General features: G+C 36.7%; 2 protein-coding genes across 2 annotated transcripts; one reads left to right on the top strand and one right to left on the bottom strand.

The window, feature by feature from the left end:
* Positions 1-251: 251 nt before the first annotated feature.
* Positions 252-2455, top strand: LOC113708988 (tryptophan N-monooxygenase CYP79A68-like). The gene is made up of 2 exons (XM_027231742.2): positions 252-1247; positions 1693-2455. The coding sequence occupies exons 1-2, from the start codon at positions 252-254 to the stop codon at positions 2314-2316; spliced, it is 1620 nt and encodes a 539-aa protein (XP_027087543.2). The 3' UTR covers positions 2317-2455.
* A 4840-nt stretch (positions 2456-7295) lies between these two features.
* On the bottom strand, positions 7296-18908 carry LOC140013557 (uncharacterized). Its single transcript, XM_072062872.1, has 5 exons — positions 18333-18908; positions 8384-8825; positions 7780-8005; positions 7346-7661; positions 7296-7304 (listed from the first exon to the last, which is right to left on the bottom strand). The coding sequence occupies exons 1-5, from the start codon at positions 18906-18908 to the stop codon at positions 7296-7298; spliced, it is 1569 nt and encodes a 522-aa protein (XP_071918973.1).
* Between the last annotated feature and the right edge of the window lie 1135 nt (positions 18909-20043).

Raw genomic sequence — 20043 nt, 5'->3', positions numbered from 1 at the left:
AGAGATGCTACATGGGCAAATAAGTACTGTTCCTAATATCTAAGTTCCTTGTGACACTTGAACGGGGACAGTGCTGCAATGTCATAAACATTTGGCGGCCAGCAACAAGGTTCTCCTATAAAAAGCTCGCATGATCGAACTCTTTACAAACCATCAACAAGAATTGCATTTGCCTACACTCCTCCTTAGCCTGTGTAACAAGAATAAACGAACCTACGCAGCCTGATAACCTTTTCATACGGTCTCAAGTCATGAATTACACTTCCGGGCTTCGTGTTGATTCAGGCTTGGGATTTATCTCAATCTCATGGATCCCATTTTTCTCAGGATTCATGGCTTTGGTGTTGTTGGTGATCTTTATGATGGACAAATGGTTAACTATTTGTCTAAAGAACAACAAACCTCGATTACCTCTCCCTCCTGGCCCAAAATGCTTGCCTTTCTTTGGCTGCATTTTCCAAATGCTGAGAAACAGACCAACAAATCGATGGATATGCAAAGTCATGGATGATTTGAATACCGAAATCGCATGTATCCGCATTTTCGGTGTTCATATCATTCCTGTCACTTCTCCTGAACTCGCTCGCGAATTCCTCAAGAAACAAGACACGATTTTCTCCAGCAGACCTGTTTCCATGTCTGCAGAACTTTGTAGTGAAGGATTCTTGACGACAATCCGTTCACCTTTGGGCGATCAATACAAGAAAATGAAGAGGATGGTCGTTTCCAGTGTGCTCTCACCTGCTAAACACCAATGGCTTCACAGCAAGCGAGCAGAGGAAGCAGATCATTTGGTTAATTATGTTTACAGCCAGTGCAAGGGCAATGCCACCGGTGGGCTAGTGGACATAAGATTGGTTACGCAACACTACTGCGGAAATGTGACTAGAAAAATGATTTCCAACAAGCGATTCTTCGGGAAAGGAATGGAAGATGGAGGACCAGGTGCTGAGGAAGTTGAACATATCAATGCACTATTCAAAATGCTTGCTCATTTGTATGCATTCAGCGTATCTGATTACATGCCCTGGATGAAGATTTTTGATTTTGATGGCTACGGAAAGATTCTTACTGAGGCCATTGCATGCGTACGAAAGCACCAAGATCCTGAAATTGAAAAAAGGATTAAAATGTGGAAGAGTGGCGTGAAAAAGGAGGAAGAAGACCTTCTTGATGTCCTAATCAGGCTCAAAGATAGCAACGGCAGACCCCTCTTAACAACTGAGGAGATTAGAGCACAAATTACTGTAAGGAATCCTCTATCCTGCTGCATGGTTACATAAAAAATTTCTTAAACAAATGGAGTAAATCAAACTTTAGCACCTTATCAGCTAGTGCCTTTTCACATAAGTACAAAATCAATCGTAGGGACCATACTCCAAAACTTAAAATCTTGCATGCAGACTCAAAGCTGTGGAAACATTCAGGTAAATCATGTCCACATCAAATGCCGTACAAAAGGTGCCTTAAGACGACATCATCAGCCACGCTCTGACAATATTAAAAAATAATTTGCCCAAATTTGTTGATTAGAAGAACTCAGAAAAGGATGGAATCTCAATGAGCCTTAATCACCACCAAAATGAAACTTGAAATATGGTGTTGTTGTACGGTCAGTTGGTTACTGAATTTGGTTAAAAAGGATTAGTATCAGTTTTCACTTTTAACTTTACTATGATGCATGCTCGACAGGAATTAATGTTTGCGACAGTCGATAATCCATCAAATGCTGTGGAGTGGGCATTAGCAGAGATGCCAAATCAACCTGAAATGCTTCAAAAAGCCACAGAAGAGCTAGACGCCGTGGTTGGAAAGGATAGGCTTGTTCAAGAGTCTGACCTTCCGAGGCTGAAATATGTGAAGGCCTGCGTAAGAGAGTCCTTGCGGCTCCATCCATTAGCACCCTTTAATGTTCCTCATGTATCCACTCAGGACACCGTCGTTGGTGGCTACTTCATCCCGAAGGGTAGCCATGTTATCGTCAGCCGTCCAGGACTTAGCCGTAATCCTCGAATCTGGGAGGATCCGCTTAAGTACAAGCCCGAGCGACACATGAAGGACATGGATGATGCTAGAATGGATCTCAACGATCCAGAATTAAATATGTTTTCCTTCAGCACCGGAAGGCGTGGATGTCCAGGAGTCCTTTTGGGTTCCACGCTCACTGTGATGTTGCTGGCCAGACTTCTTCAATGCTTTAGCTGGAAGATTCCATCAGGTCATTCGCAAATCGACTTAGCAGAGTGCGAGGATGCTGGCTTCCTTGCCAAACCTCTCGTTGCAGTTGCTGAACCACGATTCCCACAACTCAACTAGGATGATACCTTTTCATGATATACCTTCTTATGTATCATCTTCTCGTGTCTACTCTCCCTATCCTGTTATTAGTGTCATCTTTTCACTTTTGTGATGTTGCAAAATAAGCGTCACATCTAAAATCATTAAATGCTTTCCTTTTTTCCTATTTAAAGATGCAACTTTTGCGGTTCCTAATGAACTTCTACTAAGTGTAGCCAATTCTGCACAAATTCTTGCTTGACTTGTGATGTGAAATCCAAATATTCGTAATCGAGGTTTCTGAATTAAGTTTTTGTCGAATAGTTTAGCTCGGAACTACTACAAGTAGTTATGTATTTCTAAAATAGTCTGGTTGGCATATCGATTCCTTCAGGCCATTTTGCTCTGAAAATAAGATTTTACCATTGTTACAAGGAAATAATGGATGTTGCTAAGGTATGTTCAGAGTCAGAGAAGAGGTGTGGAAAGTTGCTGCGGTATAATTGTGGCTACAAATGGTAGGAAAAGTGTGTTGGATAGATACGTGTAAATGTCTTTTGTGACCTAGAACCTGAAGACTTGTTGGACATTGAAATTAAGTGGAAAAGAGATAGGAAAAGTTGATGGGATTCCAAAGTGTAAAGGTGAAACGTGAAGTGCCTAAAATAAACAACTGTCAAAGTGAGAGGGTCGTAAGTGAAAGTAAGGGCAGCAAAAAAGGTTATATGCAAAAAAAAAATAAAATTTCATAGTATATTTAAAGTGCCTAAAACATATAACATTTATAAATGATACGTACAATTATGTATCATACATTTACATTACGAGTAATTACTAACTATAATACTAAGCTTCAATTATTAATAAAATATCTTAGCATTATTTCAAATAAACTTCCTAATACTATTTCATATAAGTTTCTTTGAGTAAAATAGTAAATTTATGCCACAAACTAGTAAGTTTTGATGATTAACCAAATTTACTATTCTATCAACAATATTTACTATTAATCTATAAAAACTTACCATTACTTGAACTAAACTTACTCTTCAAAAACTAAGTTTCAGATATAGATTAGTAATTTACTTCAAAAAAAAATGTAAGTTCCATATTTATTCAAATTCATATTATAAATTTGAATTATTTTTAAATTTGTGAAAGGTTAGAAAGTTTGGATGACAGAAACAACAAATCTTTCGAGTTATATATAGAATTACACTTATTTATACATCACAATTTCCATACATTGACACCTATGAATATAATACAATGGTACACAATTTTCATATATTAATGCCTATGAATTTAATAAAATGGTAAAATCTTAATAAATTTATTTTTTGGGTCACAAGTATAAAAATTAAAGTTTTATTAACATAGCATAATTTTTGAAAATTATAGTAAAATTACCCATATGTTAAGTTCTGTGACTTTCAAACTTACTTTGTATCATTTACATTATGGATTTGTATCCATATGTTTTCTATCAAACTCTTTTTTTATTGGCAAATGGTAGGTAAATTATTATAAAATGTCATTTTATAATAATCATAATTTTTTATTGATGAATTTTATGTAAACTGTTCAAATTATGAATTCACAAATGACTAAATCTGACTATTTTATGGCATATATTAGTCTAAATGACTAAAAAATTACTGTAATTATATGCACGTTGATTGTTGAATTGAAATTTCCTTTATTACTAGTACAAGTTCTTCTAATCAAAGCAAAATAAAGTCAAATATATTTTCCTTTTGTATGCAGTAGTTATGCTTAATAGAAAATTATTAAACCTTTTTTACGATACATAATTTCTCCTAAAATTAGTAACATTTTTCAATTAATTTATCTGTGAGCTTTATCTGTGACAATACACCTTTATCTGTGAGCTTCCGAGGGTTAACAATTAATTTTGCTGTACTAATTTCTATGTTTTGGACAACCATCAAAATTCGGTTAACTGGTGAATTTCAATCACCGCTTTTTAATATAGTCTGAAAAACATCAATTACGATACTGTGTCATAAGTTGTTTAAAACTGCGATAATCAAACCGTGTGGGGTACTGTATAATTGCCATGCATATATGCCTATATTAATATACTAAATCAAGTGTAAGTAAAATATTGTAATTGGTTGTTATCAAAGACTCTTTGTAGCAGCCCTTCGAGAAAGCAAGGGAATAGTTCATGTTGAAAATAGTTTTTAAACCAACATTAGGCAAGTAGTTCATTTGGCAAGTGTTTATGTCACATGTAATATAACATAATCTAGTACTAGTCATCCAGAAGGTAATTAGTGATATCTTTGGATGTGCATTTTGATGATTCTTCCTTTGTAAGCAGAAAGTTAGAGATATAACAATTTCTTCGTTTCTGTTAATTAATTAATTAAGATTAATTTTAGGATCTATCTAATGGGTGCCCGTTAAACTATATCTCAGATGTCATATTTTTTAGACATGTAAAATTAATTAGGGAAAGAAAATATATACAAGCAAGGGTAGGAAGATTAAATAAGGAAAGCATATAAATACAATACAGGATAATAATTGTTAGTATGCACAGCCATTAAAAAATCCCTTAATTTTATATACATTATGATAATGTATATATTAGTGGCATGGATAAATGTGCATAATCTCAATTTAGTTGAATTTAAACTTTCATTTTGACACATGTAATATGCATCCATGCTTGTTGGCGCATAGATACAAATAGACTGTTAGATATACAAGATTAATCCCATTAATCTTTAGATATACATAGACTGTTAGATATACAAGATTAATCCCATTAACAATTACATTACATAGTACACATTGCATTAATAGATACAAATATGAAACTTATATTAGTAATTAGTATAGACAAACTCAAAGGTGTTGCCGGTTGACTGGATTCCTTAACGAACATTGTCTTGTTTTATTTGGGGTTACGATAATCAAATAGTCTTTGTTGTTCAACTATAATAGCTTTGAGTTTGCGCACATTCGGAAGCGTGACTCAGGAGCCTGTTGACTAGATCAACAACTAAAAGACATCTTCGGCAAGCAACAAGTTTTCTTCATTTTCTTGTTGTATTATATATATATATATATATATTCTGTATCTCTAAACTGTATATTTTTATTTATCTATTAATTTTGTATGTGTATAGCTTACAGGTTATATTTCAATTTCAGTTCATTATCACCATTTCTTTTAGCACGGAAATGACATTTATTTTCTCTTCATAATTATTCAAATTTATAAAAGTTGGATAACTTTTTTTTTTTTTTCCAATCGATAACAAATTTCATTAATCAAAGTAAGGATTACATTGTTTGAGCAACTGCTCTTACATCAATTGTGGCTAAGCTAGTAAGCCAGATTGGAAAGGACTCCTTCCAACTAATTTCCTCAGACAAGCTAATGGCAAATTTTGCCAGCTTATGAGACACATTATTACCACCTCTTGTAGCAAAAGAGAAGTAACAATCCTTAAGCCTTGACATAACTCCAGTACATCATACAAGATGGTCCCTACAACTGGGTGATCCCCATTCCTATCCTTGAGCAGATCCACCATTTGTTTACAAACAGATTGGATTTCCACTTTGTTCCACCCATACTATTTAGCCTTGATGACAGCTTTCCTGATGGCTAAGGCCTCCTCCACTGCTGGGATGCCATTCCTTCGTTCACCTCCTGCCCAAGCTCCTACTACCGTGCCATCCTCTTTCCTGGCCACAACTCCCCAACCTATTCTACCTTCTTTAACCTCCAAGGCTGCATCAGTATTTAGTTTGACAACCCCCTGTGGGGGTGGAACCCATTTACTACTCTCATCCACCTGTGTTTTCCTTTGTTCCGCAACCATTCCCCCCCCATTTCTCACTTCTTGATACTCAGACCACTCATTAACAGCTTTACTGACTATTCTTCCTGGACAGTTCCTTTCCTCATTAAACTGCACTTGGTTTCTGGATTTCCATATCTGCCATAGGATATTTACTATTAAAGCAATGTGGCTCTGTCCTCCTATTCTGTTCTGCACCTCCATCAGGCTATTCCACCAATGCCAGAAACTGTGCCTGTACTCCTTTAGACCATCCCAATCAATTGGAGCTGCCTTCCATATAAGCTTTGCATGACTACAAAAGAAAAACAAGTGCTCCAATGTTTCTGTCATCTCCCCACAACACCTGCACCTATCCTCTCCTATACCTATCCTACTCCTGATCACCTTATTGACTGGCAGGACCCCATGCAAACACTTCCAGAGAAAGTGTTTTAGTTTGTATTTTATGTCTAAGTTCCATAGCAGCTTCCATACATTAGAGTGACATGCATTTCTGCTATTACTGGCTTCTTGTTGTTCCTTCCTCCTCCATTCCCTTCTCATATCTCTAGCCAGCATATACCCAGTCTTAACTGAATACTGTCTAGATTTAGTCCATGGCCACACCAGCTTATCCTTCCCTTCACATAGGCTGATAGGGATTACTTCAATCTTCTTGCAATCCTCCTTACTGAGCATAGATTCCATCACTGCTATGTTCCACTTTCCATCCTGGATCAGTTCATGAACTTTCTGGACAGGACAATCTGCTGGCTATGGAGAGGCCACCATACCTGACCCTTCATCTGGTAACCACCTATCCTTCCAGATATCCACTGTTCTACCATCCCCCACCCTCCTCCTAGCTCCTATCTCCAGTATCTCCCTTGCACTCAAAAGGCTCTTCCATATCCAAGAGTCTCTTGCCCTAACCTGTGTCTGCCAAATGGATTCCCCTTTAAAACATTTCCCCCTCAACACCTTACTCATCAGCAGGTTAGGCTGTGTCAGAATCCTCCACAGCATCTTAGCCAACATGGCACTGTTGAAATCCTGCAAATCTCTGAAACCTAAACCCTCTTTCCCTTTAACTGCAGCCAACTTCCCCATTCCACCCAGTGAGTCTTCCTCCTCCCTTCACTCTCCCCCCACCAAAATCTTGCCATTTCTCTACACATTTCTTGACATAAGCTCTTAGGCAACCTACAATAGTTCATAGCATATGCAGGCATAGCTACTATTACAGACTTCAACAGGACCTCCTTCCCAGCTTGGCTCAACAATTTTTCTTTCCAGCCTTTAAGTTTCTCTAACACCTTGACCTTAATATAGTTGAAAACCTGTCTTTTGGATTTGCCAATAACCATAGGTAGCCCCAGATGCCTGCTCTGATCCACATGTTTCATCCCCCCCAATAAGCCTAAAATCGCTGCCTTCTTACTCTCATCTGTATTCTTACTAAAGAATACAGAAGATTTATCAGTATTGATCTTCTGCCTAGATGCTATTTCATAAATCTCCAAGATTCTCATCACCTGTCTTGCCTCTTTCAAACTGGCTCTACAAAATAAGAGAGTGTCATATGCAAAAAAATAAGTGTGAAATAGCAGGGCTATCTTTGGCAATCTTTAAGCTTGACAAGCAATGATTGTTAACTGCCTGCTTTAACAGGCAGGACAGTCCTTCAGACACAAGCACAAATAGGTATGGGGATAATGGATCCCCTTGCCTAATTCCTCTAGATGGCCTAACCATACCCTTTTTTTCACCGTTTACATTAAAAGAGTACACAACAGATGACATGCATTTAAAAATCCAGTTTATCCAAAGTTGGCAAAATCCCATTTTCTCCAGCATTTTGACCACAAAAGGCCATTCTACGCTGTCATAGGCTTTCACCATATCTAGTTTCAGAGCCATAAACTCATTAGATCCTGTTCTTCTTTGTTTTAAACAATGAATACTTTCATGCGCAATTACAATATTATCAATTATTTGCCTGCCAGGAATAAAAGCTGACTGATTACTACTAATGCAATGCTTAAGGAAAGGTTTTAACCTATTCACAAGAACCTTAGAAATGATTCTATATACTACATTGCAAAGGCTAATAGGTCTATATTGGGACATAGAAATGGGAGAGCCAACTTTAGGGATCAAAGTGATGATAGTCTTATTAATAGCTTTCAGTAAATGACTAGAATAAAAGAAGCTAGAGATGGCAGCTATCAGATCTGTTTTAATGATATCCCAAAAATGCTAAAAAAAGAAAGGTGTCATACCATCAGATCCAGGGGCTTTATTGGGATGTAAAGAAAACATTGCTTTCCTGACTTCCATCTCAGAGACTGGTCTGGTGAGCTTGTTGTTCATCTGTCCTGTGATCACCTGGGGAATGCCATTGAGTATTGCATCAAATTGCCTTGGATTAGTAGAAGTGAAAAGTTTCCTAAAATACCCATTGATCTCCCCTTCAACCTCTCCCTCAGACTTGCACCAAGTACCATCCTCTCTTTGCAGGGTAGATATATTGTTCCTCCTCCTTCTCCCCGCAACCACAGTATGAAAATACTTGGTGTTTCTATCTCTCTCTTTCAACCATTGCACTCTAGCCTTTTGCCCCCAGTAAGCTTCCTCCTTCTTGTAAGCCTCAGTAAGCTGTCTCTTAAGAGCACTCAATCTCCCTTTTTTATCTGCCTGCTGTCTGTAAGGCTCAAAGACAACCTAAGAGGGGGGTGAATTAGGTTGATTAAAAATACTTTATTGAGTTTATGCACTTTTTCTTTAATAAAAATTTACCTTATTGTCTAGTAGTGATCAGCCAAGTTAATTTAAAGAAGAGGGCAATGTTGATCAGAAATAAGAGTGTATATAAGCAATGAGAATTTTATTAAACAAAAAGAATAAGATGGAGTATCAAACCGATTGTCTACCAAGCTTTTCTCAAACTTGAAAACCAACCACAAAGATGAGCACCTTCTCTTTGATGAAAAATAATCAATTCAATGTACAATGGAGGGATCACTTCCTCCTTGCCCCAAGCCTCACTTAGTCAAACTAAGAAGTTTTACTATCACTCAAATAACCCTCAACAAAGCTACACTATTGAAAATTTCAAACACAAGAGAAGTGCTTACAAGAATTTCACACTACTTGGAGAACAAATCTTGCTTAGGAGACTATTTTCTAGCTAAAATATCTCTTGAGATCTTGTAAACAAAGTGTGCTTGAGTCCCTCCCTGGTTCAGAATTGTTTGTATTTAAAGGGGACCAAAAATGGGATTCATTTATGCTTCCAACGGATAGAAGGCAGATGAAGAGTCAGCTAGCCGTTGGGGCTGTCGGACGTCCGACAGCTTGTTCATCGTCCGAACACATCGTCCGAAAATCAGCCAAGTTGTTGTTCGGATGTCTAAAGGGATTTTATCGTCCGACAGCTTCTGCGTCCGAACGCCGTCAGAGAGTCATCAAAACTTTGTGAAATTTTCCGGACGTCCGACGTGATCGATGTGCGTCTGAAAAGTGCGTCCGATCCTCCCGAACGTTCGATGCTTCCTCATGAGTGTCTGACAGAGTTTCCTCTTTGATGTTCTTCATCCTTTCGGACGTCCGACATGAGTGCCCTGTTTTTGTTTCTTTTTTTGTTTGATTTTCTTTCCTTGACACCTTTGTACCTGATTCTCTAAAAAGCAAAATACTCATATTTGAAGAGAATTAGATAAATATTTCAAAGTGCTTTGTGATCATCAAAATCAAGAATAACATTCTCCCCCTTTTTTATGATGATAAAACAATGGTTTGAAATGAAATTTGATTATTACAAATAGGCTCCCCCTTTCTCAATTGACAAAAGCTCCCCCTTACTTAGTCAATCGAAGAACCAAAATTGAAAAACTCCCTCTCACTTGGCTACTTCACAGATTTATTCAATCATCCAAAAACAGTTAAGCAACCGACACACATATCCAAATTCATATCTTCATATCTCTCCCCCTTTTTGTTATCACAAAAGTCAAAAGGTAAAGAGACATTACACGAACTAGTAACATGAAAAAGAACTAAACATTCATAACAAAACATCACAAACATTACAAACATATCCAGTTTTGAACAAGATCGCGAATAAAGTGGTGCTTTATATCTATATGTTTTGTCCTAGAATGCTGAATTAGATTTTTTATCAAATTGATAGCACTAGTATTATCACAGAATATAGGAATGCAGTCATATAACAATCCAAAATCATTCAAGATATGCTTCATCCATAAAAGTTGAGCACAACATGCACTAGCGGCAATATATTCCGCTTCGGTTGTAGACAAAGAGATTGTATTTTATTTTTTGCTAAGCCAAGAAACTAAACAATTACCAAGAAAGTGACAAGTTCCACTAGTACTTTTTCTGTTCACACGACAACCACCAAAATCTGCATCAGAATATCCATATAGAGCAAATTCACAAGATCTAGCATACCAAAGACCATAGTCTAATGTACCTTTCAAATACCTAAAAATCCTTTTAACAGCGTTCAAATGTGATTCTTTTAGACAAGATTGAAATCTAGCACACAATCAAACAGCAAACATAATATCGGGTTTACTTGCGGTTAAATAGAGTAGGTTTTCAATCATACCTCTATAGTACTTTTATCCACATGTTTACCTTCTTCATCTTTGTCAAGTTTTGTAGAAGTGCACATTGGAGTTCCAACTTGCTTTGAGTCCTTCATGCCAAATCTTTTCAGCAATTCCTTGGTGTATTTTGCTTGATTTATAAAAATTCCCTCCAAGGCTTGATGTATTTGAAGTCCAAGGAAGAAATTTAATTCTCCCATCATACTCATTTCAAATTCACTTTACTTAATGGTGGAAAAATCCTTGCATAGATACTCATTAGTAGTATAAAAAATAATATCATCTACATATATTTGCACAATAAGAAGATCATTTAACACATGCTTAGTAAAAAGTGTGGTGTCCACAATTCCTCTTTTGAAACCATTTTCAATCAAGAAATCACTCAATCTTTCATACCAAGCTCTTGGAGCTTGTTTTAGTCCATATAATGCTTTTGAGAGTTTAAACATATGACTTGAAAATTTTGTATTTTTAAAATCGGGTGGTTGATCCACATATACTTCATGATCAATAAAACAATTTAAGAAGGCACTTTTAACATCCATTTGAAACAATTTGAAACCTTTGAAGCAAGCAAAAGCAAGAAGCATTCTAATCGATTCTAATCTGGCTACGGGAGCAAATGTTTCATCAAAATCAATTCTTTCTTCTTGTGCATATCCTTTAGCAACTAATCTAGCTTTATTTCTTACAACTACACCTTTATCATCCAACTTATTTCTGAATATCCACTTCGTGCCAATGATAGGTTGATTTTTAGGTCTATCAACTAGTGTTTAAACCTTATTTCTCTCAAATTGATTAAGTTTCTCTTGTATTGCCAAAATTCAGTTTTCATCATTTAAAGTATCATTGATATTTTTAGATTCAAAAAGAGAGACTAAAGCAAAATTATCTATCAATTTCTTAGATGAGGAACGAGTCTTTACCTTCTCGGATGGATCACCAATTATAATCTCTCTTGGATGATTTTGGCTAAATTTCCAAGCTTTGGAAAGGTCTTTGAATGAATCATCATTCTTGTCTTCATCTTTCTTTTCTTGATCTTCATGAACTTCATCCTCCATTTCCTTTGCTTCCGATTTAGACACAAGAGAAGTGCTTACAAGAATTTCACACTACTTGGAGAACAAATCTTGCTTAGGAGACTATTTTCTAGCTAAAATATCTCTTGAGATCTTGTAAACAAAGTGTGCTTGAGTCCCTCCCTGGTTCAGAATTGTTTGTATTTAAAGGGGACCAAAAATGGGATTCATTTATGCTTCCAACGGATAGAAGGCAGATGAAGAGTCAGCTAGCCGTTGGGGCTGTCGGACGTCCGACAGCTTGTTCATCGTCCGAACACATCGTCCGAAAATCAGCCAAGTTGTTGTTCGGATGTCTAAAGGGATTTTATCGTCCGACAGCTTCTGCGTCCGAACGCCGTCAGAGAGTCATCAAAACTTTGTGAAATTTTCCGGACGTCCGACGTGATCGATGTGCGTCTGAAAAGTGCGTCCGATCCTCCCGAACGTTCGATGCTTCCTCATGAGTGTCTGACAGAGTTTCCTCTTTGATGTTCTTCATCCTTTCGGACGTCCGACATGAGTGCCCTGTTTTTGTTTCTTTTTTTGTTTGATTTTCTTTCCTTGACACCTTTGTACCTGATTCTCTAAAAAGCAAAATACTCATATTTGAAGAGAATTAGATAAATATTTCAAAGTGCTTTGTGATCATCAAAATCAAGAATAACATTCTCCCCCTTTTTTATGATGATAAAACAATGGTTTGAAATGAAATTTGATTATTACAAATAGGCTCCCCCTTTCTCAATTGACAAAAGCTCCCCCTTACTTAGTCAATCGAAGAACCAAAATTGAAAAACTCCCTCTCACTTGGCTACTTCACAGATTTATTCAATCATCCAAAAACAGTTAAGCAACCGACACACATATCCAAATTCATATCTTCATATCTCTCCCCCTTTTTGTTATCACAAAAGTCAAAAGGTAAAGAGACATTACACGAACTAGTAACATGAAAAAGAACTAAACATTCATAACAAAACATCACAAACATTACAAACATATCCAGTTTTGAACAAGATCGCGAATAAAGTGGTGCTTTATATCTATATGTTTTGTCCTAGAATGCTGAATTAGATTTTTTATCAAATTGATAGCACTAGTATTATCACAGAATATAGGAATGCAGTCATATAACAATCCAAAATCATTCGCTTCGGTTGTAGACAAAGAGATTGTATTTTATTTTTTGCTAAGCCAAGAAACTAAACAATTACCAAGAAAGTGACAAGTTCCACTAGTACTTTTTCTGTTCACACGACAACCACCAAAATCTGCATCAGAATATCCATATAGAGCAAATTCACAAGATCTAGCATACCAAAGACCATAGTCTAATGTACCTTTCAAATACCTAAAAATCCTTTTAACAGCGTTCAAATGTGATTCTTTTAGACAAGATTGAAATCTAGCACACAATCAAACAGCAAACATAATATCGGGTTTACTTGCGGTTAAATAGAGTAGGTTTTCAATCATACCTCTATAGTACTTTTATCCACATGTTTACCTTCTTCATCTTTGTCAAGTTTTGTAGAAGTGCACATTGGAGTTCCAACTTGCTTTGAGTCCTTCATGCCAAATCTTTTCAGCAATTCCTTGGTGTATTTTGCTTGATTTATAAAAATTCCCTCCAAGGCTTGATGTATTTGAAGTCCAAGGAAGAAATTTAATTCTCCCATCATACTCATTTCAAATTCACTTTACTTAATGGTGGAAAAATCCTTGCATAGATACTCATTAGTAGTATAAAAAATAATATCATCTACATATATTTGCACAATAAGAAGATCATTTAACACATGCTTAGTAAAAAGTGTGGTGTCCACAATTCCTCTTTTGAAACCATTTTCAATCAAGAAATCACTCAATCTTTCATACCAAGCTCTTGGAGCTTGTTTTAGTCCATATAATGCTTTTGAGAGTTTAAACATATGACTTGAAAATTTTGTATTTTTAAAATCGGGTGGTTGATCCACATATACTTCATGATCAATAAAACAATTTAAGAAGGCACTTTTAACATCCATTTGAAACAATTTGAAACCTTTGAAGCAAGCAAAAGCAAGAAGCATTCTAATCGATTCTAATCTGGCTACGGGAGCAAATGTTTCATCAAAATCAATTCTTTCTTCTTGTGCATATCCTTTAGCAACTAATCTAGCTTTATTTCTTACAACTACACCTTTATCATCCAACTTATTTCTGAATATCCACTTCGTGCCAATGATAGGTTGATTTTTAGGTCTATCAACTAGTGTTTAAACCTTATTTCTCTCAAATTGATTAAGTTTCTCTTGTATTGCCAAAATTCAGTTTTCATCATTTAAAGTATCATTGATATTTTTAGATTCAAAAAGAGAGACTAAAGCAAAATTATCTATCAATTTCTTAGATGAGGAACGAGTCTTTACCTTCTCGGATGGATCACCAATTATAATCTCTCTTGGATGATTTTGGCTAAATTTCCAAGCTTTGGAAAGGTCTTTGAATGAATCATCATTCTTGTCTTCATCTTTCTTTTCTTGATCTTCATGAACTTCATCCTCCATTTCCTTTGCTTCCGATTTAGAGTTTCCTTCATCACCAATTGTTAGCTTTTTCATTCCTTCACGAACACCTACATCATCATCCTCACACGAACTTTTGGAATTATCATCATTAGTTTCATCAAATGTTATGTGTATAGCTTCTTCTATCACAAGAGTTCTTCTATTAAAGACTCTATATCCTCTTTTGTTCTCATAATACCCCAAAAATATTCCTTCATCAGATTTTTTTTCAAACTTACCAAGATGTTCCTTTAAATTCAAAATAAAATATTTACAACCAAAAACTTTGAAATATCCAACCGTAGGTTTCTTATCAAAAATTAGTTCATAAGATGTTTTATTCAAAATAGGTCTTAAGAAAATTCTATTCATCACATAACATGCGGTGTTTACCGTTTCAACCCAAAGATATTTTGGCAAATTACATTCACTCAACATAGTTCTAGCAGCCTCTTGGAGTGTCCTATTTTTCCTTTCTACAACACCATTTTACTGTGGAGTCCTTGCAATAGAAAACTCATGTGTTATGCCATTATGATCACAAAATTCTGAAAAATCACAAAACTTGAATTCCGTCCCATTATCACTTCTAATCCTAACAATTTTTAAACCAAGCAGATTTTGCACTTTAGCAAACAATGAAGTAAAATTTTTAAAAGCATCATCTTTATGAGCAAGGAATATCACCAAAGTATAGAATAATCATCAACAATCACAAAACAATATCTCTTACCTCCCAAGTTAGTAATTTGAGTAGGACCAAATAAATCAAGATGCAAGAGTTCCAAAGGTTTAGAAATTGATACACACTTCTTTGGTTTAAAGGAAATTTTTGTTTGCTTCCCAAATTGACATGCATCACAAATTTTGTCCTTTTCAAAACTGATTTTTAGCAAGTCTCTAACCAACTCCTTTTTCGAAATTTCCTTTAGTAATTCCATGTTAAAATGACAAAGTCTCCTATGCCACAACCAAGGATCTTCATTTGAAGTTTTAAGATATTGGAAGCTAGATGAATCAAGTTTATCAAGAACAACAATATAAATATCGTTAAACCTCTTACCTTTGAATACAACATTATATTTAGAGTCAAGCACAATGCATCCCTGCTTTTTGAACAACACATTCAAGTTTTTATCACATAATTGACTAACACTAAGCAAGTTATAACCTAAGTTATCAACTAAGAGCACATTATGAACAAAAGTTTCACCATCCTTACCAACATCACCTATTCCAATTGTCTTAGCTTTCACGTCATCACCAAATGTCACATTTTCACTTGATTTTGATTTTAACTTTATGAACAACGAAGGATCACCGGTCATATGCCTTGAACAGCCACTGTCAATGAACCATTTGGACTTATTTGAGCTTTTTCCCTCATTATCTCCAATAGCCATGAAGGCCATTTGAGCTGATTCTTCTTTTTCTTCAATTTCGCCTTCGGAGTTACATTCATTCCATGTAATTTGGAAGTTGTTGAATCTTGGCTTTCGATCAGCTTTTTCATTTTTCTTTTTCTTCAGGGAGCATTCGTTTGCGTAGTGTCCAGACTGTCCACATTCATAGCATTTATCCAATTGTTTCTTGTTGAATTCTTGTTTTCCTTTGTTCCTTGCGTTTGAAGACTGATTCTGGAATTGATTGTTAGGTCCTCCCCTTCTAAACTTCCTTTTATTCAAGATTCTCTTGAAACTTTTTGTGATGAGAGCAAGATCGTTGTCATCACCATCCGAGTCTTCATCATTCAATTGAGCTGGATCATTTTCACCTTGAGCTACCTTTAGAGCAATGTTTCTCTTTGCTCTCGCGTCCTCTTCCTCCTGCACTTTAGTTTTCAACTTCAACTCATAGGAGATTAGTGAGTTAATGAGAGATTCAATAGGCACAGAATTCAAATCCTTAGCCTCCTCTATTGCAGTCACTTTACTTTCCCATTCTTTGCCCAATGCATTGAGAATTTTCCTGTTTTTCTCTCCCAAGGTGTACTCTTTGCCCAACACCTCGAGATCTTTGATCAAGTCATTGAACCTGCAATACATTTTGTCAATATTCTCAAGGGGTTCTATTTTAAATGATTCATACTTTGTGACCAAGATAGACTTTTTCTATTCTCTCACGTTGTCATTATCCTCATGAATTTCTCTTAACTTATCCCACATTTCTTTGGCAGATTTACATCCTTTTACTCTAATTGATTCATTTGAGTTTAAGGTACCATAAAGAACATTCATGGATTTGGCATTCAATGTGAGATTGGTTCTATTTTGAGCATTCAAATCAGCTCTTGTTTTTGGCCAAAACAAACCTGTATCTGCATCAAGAACGTTAGCATCATGCGGTCCTTCATTCACAATAAACCATAGCTCAATATCAATGAATTGCAAAAAGATAATCATTCTTTCTTTCCAACTAACATAATTGGAACCAGTAAACATGGGAGGTCTAGTGACAGATTGCCCCTCAACAAACATGGCATGATTGGTTGTCATCTTTACTCCAAGCCGCTTGAGCTTAATCTCTAAGAGACCAAACTCTGATACTAATTGTAAGGCCCAAAGACAACCTAAGAGGGGGGTGAATTAGGTTGATTAAAAATACTTTATTGAGTTTATGTACTTTTTCTTTAATAAAAATTTACCTTCTTGTCTAGTAGTGATCAGCCAAGTTAATTTAAAGAAGAGAGCAATGTTGATCAGAAATAAGAGTGTATATAAGTAATGAGAATTTTATTAAACAAAAAGAATAAGATGGAGTATCAAAGCGATTGTCTGCCAAGCTTTCCTCAAACTTGAATACCAACTACAAAGATGAGCACCTTCTCTTTGATGAAAAATAATCAACTTAATGTACAATGGAGGGATCACTTCCGTCTTGCCCCAAGCCTCACTTAGTCAAGTTAAGAAGTTTTACTATCACTCAGATAACCCTTAACAAATCTACACTATTGAAAATTTCAAACACAAGAGAAGTGCTTACAAGAATTTCATACTACTTGGAGAACAAATCTTGTTTAGGAGACTATTTTCTAACTAAAATATCTATTGAGATCTTGTAAACAAAGTGTGTTTGAGTCCTTCCCTGGTTTAGAATCGTTTGTATTTAAAGGGGACCAAAAATGGGTTTCATTTATGCTTCCAACGGATAGAAAGCAGATGAAGAGTCAGCTAGCCGTTGGGACTATCGGACGTCCGACAGCTTGTTCATCGTCCAAACACATCGTCCGAAAATCAGCCAAGTTGTTGTTCGGACGTCCAATGGGATTTTATCATCCGACAACTTCTGCGTCCGAACGTCGTCAGAGAGTCATCAAAACTTTGCGAAATTTTTCGGACGTCCGACGCGATCGATGTGCGTCCGAAGCGTGCGTCCGATTCTCCCGAACGTCCGATGCTTTCTCATGAGCGTCCGACAGAGTTTCCTCTTTGATGTTCTTCATCCTTTCGGACGTCCGACATGAGTGCTCTGTTTTTGCTTCTTCTTTTGGTTGATTTTCTTTTCTTGACACCTTTGTACCTGATTCTCTAAAAAGCAAAACACTCATATTTGAATAGAATTAGTTAAACATTTCAAAATTCTTTGTGATCATCAAAATCAAGAATAACACTGTCCTATATGAACCTCTGCTATTTCCTTCTTGATCCTGCTGATCTATGTTTTAGCATTGGCTTTACACTGCTTGTTCCATTGTAGCAAAGCCATTCTACACTCTTTAATTCTCTATTTTAACCTGAACCCCCTGGACCCCATCTGTTGTTTATCTCAAGCTGTTGAGATAATATTCTTTACTTCCCTATGCTGCACCCAATTCTTATCAAAGTAGAATCTCTTTTTCCATTTCTTATTCTTTGGCTCAGTATCCAGTAACAACATACAATGGTCAGAGGCCTCATTTTGAATGTGCACACACTTAGCTCTACCATGATCTCTACTCTAGTCCCTACTACACAGGATCCTATCAAATCTTTCCCTAACCTCACCCTCCTCATCCCAATTGTTACACCAAGTCCAGGGAATCCCTTCAAATTCAATATCTATCAGTTGATTATTATTGACAAAATTCCTAAAGATTCTAAAACTTCTATCACTCCTCTGCTTCCCTTCCCATTTTTCCCCACTGGACAGCAGATCATTCATGTCACTAGCTAAAATCCAATTCCTACCCCATATATTAGTTCTATGTTCTATGGTTTTCCACTGTTGCTCTCTGAGCTGATCACTACTACTAGCATATATCCCAACAAACCACCAATCCTCCTCAGTACCCTTCCCTTCCACATTCAATTCTATTGTAAAATCAATGAAAAGAACTCTTTTAACTACTAAGTCCTTCCTCCATATTATAGCCAGACCTCCAGCTCTACCTATAGGGTCAACAACAAACAGACTATCATATCTCAGTCTCATCCTAATTTTATTCATAACAAATTTTTTGTTTTTAGTTTCAGCTAAAAAGACTAACTTAGGGGAGTGGAGTCTCACAACCTCCTCAAGTTGAGAAACTGTCAAGGGGCTCCCAGCACCTCGACAGTTCCACACCACAGCTCTCATTGAGGGCTGGGAGCCCCATTAAGGTTGGGCTCCACCATCTTCAGAAAACACTCCCTGTCAACCTCCCCTTCCATCCCCTTCAATTTTTTCTGATCTCCTCCCATTGGCTCCTCACAGTTCTCTTTTCCAAGAGCATCACCCTGCTTCCTCTTACCAGACTCCTCTATCTCCATACCAGAATTTTTCTCTCCCAATGGCACTCTCCTCCCAACTTCCTGAACCAATCTTCTCCACCCCCTACTACCCTTGTATTTCCCAGAAGGCTTACTCTTACCCATGCTTCCAGCTGCCTGACTTTTTCCCTTCTCTCTCCCCCTACCCCTACCCAACTTTTCCTCTTCTTGACCCCCATCAAGCCACATGTTATCATCCTCCACCTTCTCAGTCTGGTCTAGACTCCCCTCCCCAAAACTCTGTTCCCCTTTCTTTTCTATCTTGGGTCCAGCTATCTCCCCACCCAAGCTTAGTTGGGTTTCAGCCCCCTTAGTCTTCTCAGCTAGCCCTACCTCCTCTTTACTACCACTACTTATTATATTGCCAGTATTTCCTACACCCTCCTTCCCATTCCAGCTGGTTTCACTACCCCCCCATGGCAAGAGTAGATTATTACCCTCATTCTCCTTGCCAAAATCCCTCTGAGACTCCCCAGCCCTCTCTCCATAATTTGAATAGCTTTTATTCTGATTTTTTGGGCTTCTAGAATTACTAGCTCGCATCCAAGCTCCAAATTGTGTTTCTTTGTCTAGGTAGTTTCCTTTAATCCTACAATTTTTCTCATTATGTCCCAATAGTCCACAACAATAACAGAAATCAGGACACTTCTCATACCTAAACTCAATCCATTTCGTATTACCATTCATCCTAACCGTAGTTCCCCTCAATAGTGGTTTCTCAATATCAACTTTCACTAAAATCTTAATATGTTTCCCTTCTTTTCCCCCGCCATTAGGAAGAATAACCTCTTTAACTGAGTCAAAAACTCCTCCAATCTTACGACCTATCTCTTTAGTTATCCAATGGATTGGAAGGTTCCAGATCTGCACCCAAATCCAAGTTTTACTAAAAGCCATACCATCTATCTCTATTCCCTCCCTCCACGGAATCACAACCAATGGTGAATTATCATAAACCCATG

This window comes from Coffea arabica, chromosome 8c (assembly GCF_036785885.1).
Source record: "Coffea arabica cultivar ET-39 chromosome 8c, Coffea Arabica ET-39 HiFi, whole genome shotgun sequence".
NCBI lineage: Eukaryota > Viridiplantae > Streptophyta > Magnoliopsida > Gentianales > Rubiaceae > Coffea > Coffea arabica.
Note: the sequence above shows the minus strand (reverse complement) of the source record. Positions and strands in the feature narration are given on the sequence as shown.

What these genes read in the sequence shown, in the direction of transcription:
- LOC113708988 (XM_027231742.2), top strand. Translation starts at nt 252, where the DNA reads ATGAATTACACTTCCGGGCTTCGTGTTGATTCAGGCTTGGGATTTATC. An exon ending in AGATTAGAGCACAAATTACT is followed by an intron (nt 1,248 to 1,692) that starts GTAAGGAATCCT and finishes CATGCTCGACAG; the next exon opens with GAATTAATGTTTGCGACAGT.
- LOC140013557 (XM_072062872.1), bottom strand. Translation starts at nt 18,908, where the DNA reads ATGAGAGCTGTGGTGTGGAACTGTCGAGGTGCTGGGAGCCCCTTGACA. An exon ending in ATTGGGATGAGGAGGGTGAG is followed by an intron (nt 8,826 to 18,332) that starts GTTAGGGAAAGA and finishes CCCCCCTCTTAG; the next exon opens with GTTGTCTTTGAGCCTTACAG. An exon ending in GTGCTTGTGTCTGAAGGACT is followed by an intron (nt 7,662 to 7,779) that starts GTCCTGCCTGTT and finishes CTTATTTTGTAG; the next exon opens with AGCCAGTTTGAAAGAGGCAA.